We start from the raw sequence: 7620 nt of genomic DNA, 5'->3' as shown, positions 1-7620 counted from the left end.
GGATCTTTAAAAAGCGTCTTAATTCTATAACAAAGACCACCACGAAACTCACAAATTGCAAAACTGAGCAAAGAAATACTTACGTTTAATCACATGGCTGGTAAAAAAAAAAATTCTTATTATTTTTCAGCAGGGTACGATATTCCAATGGCTTAGGAACGTTAAACAAGGCTGTTAACGTGACATAAAAAACTAAAGCCGGTAAAAAGCTTAGAGTCAAAAAGTTTAACTTTATTACAATTGTTTTTAAAGTCAGCTATGATCTTGACAAATATCACGGGTAAGTCTATATAGCAAGTCTCTAATTTCCGAGATACGAAAGACAATAAATATAGATTCAAACTTCGGCCTAAAAACAAAAGTCTAAATCTAATTACCTGTAGTGTAGTGTGGTTTCAATATTTTGAATACATGACGCTACAAGAACTCATACCATAAAGTTATTGCTCACTGACAACCAACAAACAGTTCTTCACAGATGACACGCAAGTGTGCGGCACCTTCGAGCCTCCGTGTGAGTCCCCCATGGGCCTGCTGGTGCTGGGGGACAATCTGAGATGGCATCATGATGGCACTGCTCCTTCCGGTGGGAGGGCAGGGACAGGGGCAGGCAATGAAAAACGCCCATTTAAGCAGGCCCCGCAGCTGATCTCCCAGGAGCCCAATAAGTGGTCCCGTTTCTTGCAGAGAACAGGACGGTCACCGTGTATCTTTCGGAGTGTGACACGGAGTACCTGTATCCAGCGCAGAGTGGTCAGCTTCCTGCCAAGCTCCGTTCATTCCGTCGTGCTGAGTATCCTCCACCAACAGTGGCTCTGCTCCAAGCCTTCATTTGCTTCCAGAGCCCGATCTTCATTGCTTTCAAGTTAGTTTGTCATTAAAATAAGTCTTACAAAATTTTTGCCACAAACAATCATATTATTTCTTCTTATTGGTAACAGATTAATTCTTCATTAACTAAAAGTGTGCAAAGTTTCAAGCCAAGCTCCTTTGTCTTGGTTTAATTCTTGGGTATAGCTGTAAAAAAGAATTTTAAAAATATTTACATACCGCACAGACGTGGGAGTATAACACATTTTCAAGAAATATGGGGGGTAGGGACGGGTGCTGATGTCACAGGAAAGAAATTAAACCAAAGAAAGAACTCCCTGCCATGTGAAACACCCAGAGCTGCCCAAAGATTCATATTTACCAACTCTTGTACAAAGGACATTCAAAGGTCACAGGGGTTTCCTCAACAGGGACAACGCCATGGTGCAGTGATATAAAATCCAGGATGCGGGCTTCCCTGGCGGCGCAGTGGTTGACAGTCCGCCTGCCGATGCAGGGGGCACGGGTTCGTGCCCCGGTCCAGGAAGATCCCATATGCCGCGGAGCGGCTGGGCCCGTGAGCCGTGGCTGCTGAGCCTGCGCATCCGGAGCCTGTGCTCCGCGACGGGAGAGGCCACAACAGTGAGAGGCCCGCGTACCGCAAAAAAACAAAAACAAAAAAATCCAAGATGCTCTGAGCATTAACTCCATCTACACAGCCTACTGAACCGTAAATCAAGTCCAACAAGGACCACAAAGGACTAGAGGTGATTTGCAATACGCTATAAGCTCCAATGCTGGGAGCTTCCATTCCACGGGAAAAGATAAGAGGTTAAAAAGTCTCTATTTTAACTTTATTTCACAATGGACGTCACACAGACTTGAGGCTATCAGGAACCAAATGCCACAGACTAAAAGTCTACAGATTTGAGGAAGGATAAGTGGAGTTTTTTGTTTTAGGATTTGGTGGTTTTGTGTTTTCCATAACAAGAGCTGGCAAGGAGGGTGTTCAGGAAGCCAAGAGCAACTCAAACTAGTCATTCAACTGGCAAACAGAACAAAACCCTCCTCCCCCTCCCCTAGACAAAGGGAAAAAAGGGTTTACTGAAACAAAGTCAAGCCAGACTTCCAGCCCAAACTGCAAAATTAACTGAGGGATCAATGTTGTATCAAGGGTTGTTTTTCTGTGTGAGGAAAGATATTTTAGCCAATATAATTTTCTACACTTGTATGTGAGCCTCTGACTAAAACATTTATGCAATTTCCTTTTTAAAAAAAAAACCTCAAAAGGAACCCAAAGAAGTTGTGTAGGGGCCACTTCTACCCAGGAAAGATCTCCAAAGAACCGAGAATATTTAAATGTCCAATTAAAATGAAAATCTGCAGTCCAGTCCGCTGATTACAGAACCTCTGAAAGCCACCCAGGAGGCAGAGCTTGGTCTCTGACCAGCTGCTTCCACACTTGGGAACAAATCATTCTCCCCATGTTTCACTCACCACTGGACCTCTTTGTCAGAAAATTAAAGTTAAGACTCAAATAAGCAACTACTTCTAAGAGGTAGAGCTTTTCCCAGATAAGAAACTACAAAAAGCAGAAGTGCGTGCCTGTTTGCTCTCGGTGTTCATTAAAGAAGGAAAGAGGCTGCACGCAAGAGATTATGCTTCTCTGGCGCTAAAGACTTTGTAGAAGCAAACAGGAGGGCTCAAAAGAGAACTACCTTTACATTTCTGCTTTCGTCTGGTAATTGGAAAGATTTTTTTAACGGGCTCCATGGCTTAATTGTTTTTTTCAGTTTCACTACTCTTTATCGTTTATAGTATGATCACACGAATGAATATTGTCCAAACCCCAAATGCTTATCTAATAGCAAATTTTGCTACCAGGAAGACAGCAGTCAGGATATATGATGTCATTTACACTGCACATCAAACCACAAAGGAGAAGAGTCAGGAGGAGGAGATACAGGCCAGAATCCAAGCTCCAGGTCCCAACACCGGGGTCATTTTAACGAGCTCCACAGAGAGTAATGTCCGGACAGCGGGATGATTCCAGACAGAGCCCTGGTTCAGGGCCTCGAGTGGGACAGAAGCTCTCTGCGGACACAGACCATGTCTGTCTGACAGCTGATGAAAATACAGTGAAAATATCTCCCATTCTGTATATTAGACTCTGTCCAACTATACTAGCCTTTCCCTGAAAATACTCCCCCCACCAAGAATGTCTGCCCACTGACAGCAGTCCCTTCAGACTAATACAGACATGTTATTGGATTACATGTGCTGATATGATTTGATTATTTTCTTGGTTTTTATGAAACTTAAAATCCAAAGGTAGAGAAAGAACAAAGAATCTTGTCTCTGGTGCCCTGTTCAAGTTCCCTAGCAGATTCGGAAATCCTGACTTAAACAAATCCAGGGACTTCCCTGGTGACGCAGTGGTTAAGAATCCACCTGCCAATGCAGCGCCCTGGTTCGAGCCCTGGTCCGGGAAGATCCCACATGCCACAGAGCAACTAGGCCCATGCGCCACAACTACTGAGCCTGCGCTCTAGAGCCCGCGCGCCACAGCTACTGAGCCCGTGCGCCACAACTACTGAGCCTGCGCTCTAGAGCCCGCGAGCCATAGCTACTGAGCCCACGCGCCACAACTACTGAAGTTCACGCGCCTAGAGCCCGTGCTCCACAACAAGAGAAGCCACTGCAATGAGAAGCCCATGTACCGCAACAAAAAGTAGCCCCCGCTCGCCCCAACTAGAGAAAAGCCCGTGCATAGCAACGAAGACCCAATGCAGCCAAAAATAAACAAATAAATAACATAAAATAGATACAACATTAAAGAAATAAAAATTGTTTAAAAAAAAACATCCTTCACTTACTCCCAGCAAATTGCGTGGAACGTATCCCTCCTTGTCATTCAGGCGGGCCCACCACCATTCAATCTCATCTTCGTCTTCCCTGCGGATGATTGTCATGCAGTCTCCTTCTTTCATGGGTAGCTCGTCGTCATTCTGAGGTTCATAGTCCCAAAGGGCATAAATGACCCCTTTATTCATTATGCCCATCTTCTCCTGAACTCCTGAAATCATGTAAGATACAGAACAGAATATATGTAACTCAGAGGATACCACGCTCAGAACCTGTCACTCTATAAAACCAAATGAGAAGAAATGGGGACCTGCTGGAATGGTAGAACTACTACATTAAACATTCAATAAATAAACTTCCCGGGGCCAGGGGGAGCAGAGGAAGGCCAGCCGTGTAGAGGGAACATATAAAAGACAAGTTAACATATGCTATCATCTCTAAACCAGCTCTAAAAACTAACCAACACCTTATAAGCAGCTCTCAAAACTTCTCTTACTCAGAATACAAAACGATTACAAATCCAGGATAAAAAAAGAACTGTTCCAGTCTAGGATATTAAAAAAGTTAATGAAACATCTGTCCAATTTTAGCCTATTCACTAAGTGTAATGACCAAGGAACTCTGGAATCATTTTTGTTCTTTACCTAAAACTTAAAGCAGACAGAGAAAAATGACCAGAGTGTTGTGCCTATTAAAGTGGTCTCTATCAATTTCCAAATGTGGAAAGATAAAAGAAAAAAAATTATAAAATGTTAGAATACAGAAATATGGCCAGGTATATTAGACAGGATATAAAAGTCCACATATAGTCAACTCTAAAATGATGAGAATCAGAATTCTAAAAGATACTGAAATCCACAAACTGGGGAAGGAAAAAAAATCCCCAAATGTCCACTTCTTACCAGAGTTAATAACAGATTTGCAAATGAAATACGACCTTAGGTTGTACCTTTCTCCATTTATACCTTCCTATCCTATAAGGCGATGCTAATTAGCGGTCACAGTCATCAACGGGCAGGCAACACGGGGAAAGGGGAGGAAGAATTAGACAACAACGTCCTGGGCAAGTCAGAGGTCATTATCATTGTCACCTTTTTAGAAAAGCCAGGAAAATACCTGCTTGCCTGTGAACAGTTGGGTTTCTCAACTTATGCGAACCTAAATTATTATGAACTTATTTTTCCTGTGTCAGTTAATATGACATAGCACACACTACCTCTCACTCTGGGCAAAACAAGAAATTAAATCGTTCTTTTCCAAAAGAAGGCTCTATCTATCTAAATGGTCAGGTTTCTTCTACTCATGGGGACAAGTAAATTTCCAACTTTCAAGTTATGCTTGATAGAACTGTAACGCCACCAAGTTTTAAAGCACGCCAGACTCGTCATCTGGTTGGGATCAGAATGGTGCACTCAACATAACAACTTGAGTCTCATTTCCAGGAAACCATTAGTCATGGAAGACAATTTCTCATTACTTTGCTATTTACCAAACTAAGAGTTATGAGTCAACAATTTTCAAACGTTTCTGAGGGTCCTAAAAACATGCTCCATCTCACTGGCAGTTTGGGAAATGCAAACTAAAGGTACAGTTGAGACAGGCTTCCAAATCCACCAAAGGTCAAAGAGAACACAGAGCAAAAGGTACTCTCTGCTTGACGTATATTCCTGTGACCTGGCTATTCTACTTCTAGAGAAACACCAGAAGATGAGGACAAAAATGGTGGCCGAAGCCATGTTTATAACTGAATGCATGAATGGATAAATAAATAAAGGAAATAACATCTGCCAGAAGTAGAATGGAAAGATAAATTGTAGTAGAGTCCCAAAATGGAACAGTAGCGCAGTGAAAAGAAACAACAGCTACATGCAACAACACAGATGCATCTCAAACACTATGGGGAATGAAAAAAGCAAGCCACAGAATCACCAGTATGGTTTATTTAATATGAAGGTCAAAAACGGGCAGAACTAAACAGTACCAGTTGTAGGATTCATACAGAGGTGATATACCTATTTTTATAAATTCAAGGGGGCAGACACCACAGATGTGAGAGAAGCTACATCAGGGCAGGGCCCCTGCTGACGGCAGACAGAGCTCATGGTCTGTTTCCCAAGCTGGATACCTGGATGTTTCACTGTGTTCATCTAGGATCATCATTACTTAAACTGCACATCTATGTCAGAAATGCTCTCGGTATCCACGATATATTTCATAAATTTAAAAAATCTGATCAAAGGTCCCTAAATGTTTTTTAAAAAATCATATCCCATACTTACATATAGCTTGATCGCCAATACGTTTAATGTAACAAAATACATATTAATATAACATACTGATTTCAAAATGTGTCCATAGGTCAAAATTATTCTTTGATGTAAAGTTGAGAACATAGACAGAGAGTGATCATAAATATCAACGATAAAAACTAAGAGCTGAGAGATGAAGAAGAGAACCTGCAGGCTGTGGTTCTCCCTCTGACCCCCCTCCCTTCTCTCCGAGAGCCTGAAAACAGGCCTAGTGAGACTCAGAAAACAGTCAAACAGAGAAGACGTTTCACCTCAGGCATCTTTCCATGCCTGATGCTTGAGTGGTCTGGGGTCCTGGGACGTACCTCCTCATTTGTCTCTGTCTTTTCCCCTTCTCCACTTCTCTCAAGCCAGACTAAAAAGAAACATTAACCTCAACTTCTAAGACTTGTAAATAAAAAAAATTTTCCTTGTAAATAACTGTGCCAATCAACATATATCCATCTAAAACTTCAAGTCCTTTTTTCTCTAGGGACAGAGCTGATGGGATGCATCAGAATCATAAACTCAAAAACAAGAGAACAAAAGAGTCAAAAAAATCAGTTCTAAAATATGGTGTTGCCTTTCTTTTCCTCTGCGACAAGTTCGATTTAGCAGGAAACCTTGTATCTGTGGATTCTTATTCCAACCCTGCATTTCTCTTGATCATCTTGCGGGGGGGGGGGTTCTGTTTACTTATTTGCACAGATACAGCATCACTCGCTAAGTACTGAAGTCTTACTAGAGGATCTTTCGATGGTCAAAAGCTATTAACCCTGCTAGGTTCAAGGCTGCATCACTGTCTTTTGTCTTTGAAGATGTCCCTGATAACAGCCGCTTCTAGGCACACACAAAAGCTGCATTCATGTTTGTGATCGAGGCTGCCCTATCTTCAATGCCCAGGACTATGTACAACACAAAATGCATTCCCAAATAATAAAAACCCTTTGGAACGATCCCCTAGAGATAAAGGATAAATGAATGCAGTAATCAGTGCACGTAAATCGAACAGTTCCGTACCGTAAAGAAACTGCGAGCACTGGGTGTAGCCTTCCTCCGTTTCCTCACATTTATCCGCAGCCGTCTGCATGTCACTGTAGGTCATGGCAAACACAGCGGCTCCGGACTCCACCAAAAACTTACACACCTGGACGCTGTTACAGGACGCAGCGCAATGCAGCGGGGTCCTGCGGACAAGGGCACAGCAAGGACTGGGGGTGCCTTCCTACACGGGACGACACCTGCCGCAACACGGCATCCGCAGGGAGAACTCTCCAGCCTGTCACCCACCAGGCCCTTTCTCCTGAAAACCGCTCTCACAGATTTTTAAAAATGAGTTAAACATAGATGCTTGTGCCCATCCGAGAATTCCAGCCACAAAGAAAAATGTCGGGACGGCACTGGGGCCAGGGCAGCACCGCGGGTGAGAGGCGTCAAGGACAGGAGTGAAAGGACATGCAGTTCGTATACTGATCTAAAGCAGGGTAGAATATATTTAGCTCCATGTTCTGGAGCATCCAGCCTGATTATTTCCGCCAGGACGGAGGACCTAACGTCTTTAAATAATAGGCCTCCCCTCAAAACACGTGCCTGGGCTTCCCTGGTGGTGCAGTGGCTGGGACTCCGCCTGCCGATGCAGGGGACGCGGGTTCGTGCC

General features: G+C 43.2%; 1 protein-coding gene across 4 annotated transcripts in view; it reads right to left on the bottom strand.

Moving 5' to 3' along the window:
* Nucleotides 1-210: 210 nt before the first annotated feature.
* The window catches only part of TP53BP2 (tumor protein p53 binding protein 2), a 66879-nt gene continuing 59469 nt past the window's right edge, over nt 211-7620 (bottom strand). For all 4 annotated transcript variants that reach the window (XM_067729656.1, XM_067729658.1, XM_067729657.1 and 1 more), the window contains 3 exons: nt 6984-7150; nt 3687-3886; nt 211-1017 (listed from right to left, as the gene is read on the bottom strand). In XM_067729656.1, the coding sequence (XP_067585757.1) occupies nt 976-1017; nt 3687-3886; nt 6984-7150 (409 nt within the window). In that variant the 3' untranslated portion in view covers nt 211-975. The remainder of the gene's footprint in view (nt 1018-3686; nt 3887-6983; nt 7151-7620) is intronic.

This window comes from Pseudorca crassidens, chromosome 2 (genome assembly GCF_039906515.1).
Source record: "Pseudorca crassidens isolate mPseCra1 chromosome 2, mPseCra1.hap1, whole genome shotgun sequence".
Classification (NCBI taxonomy): domain Eukaryota; kingdom Metazoa; phylum Chordata; class Mammalia; order Artiodactyla; family Delphinidae; genus Pseudorca; species Pseudorca crassidens.
This window is presented reverse-complemented; position numbering and strand designations above follow the sequence as displayed.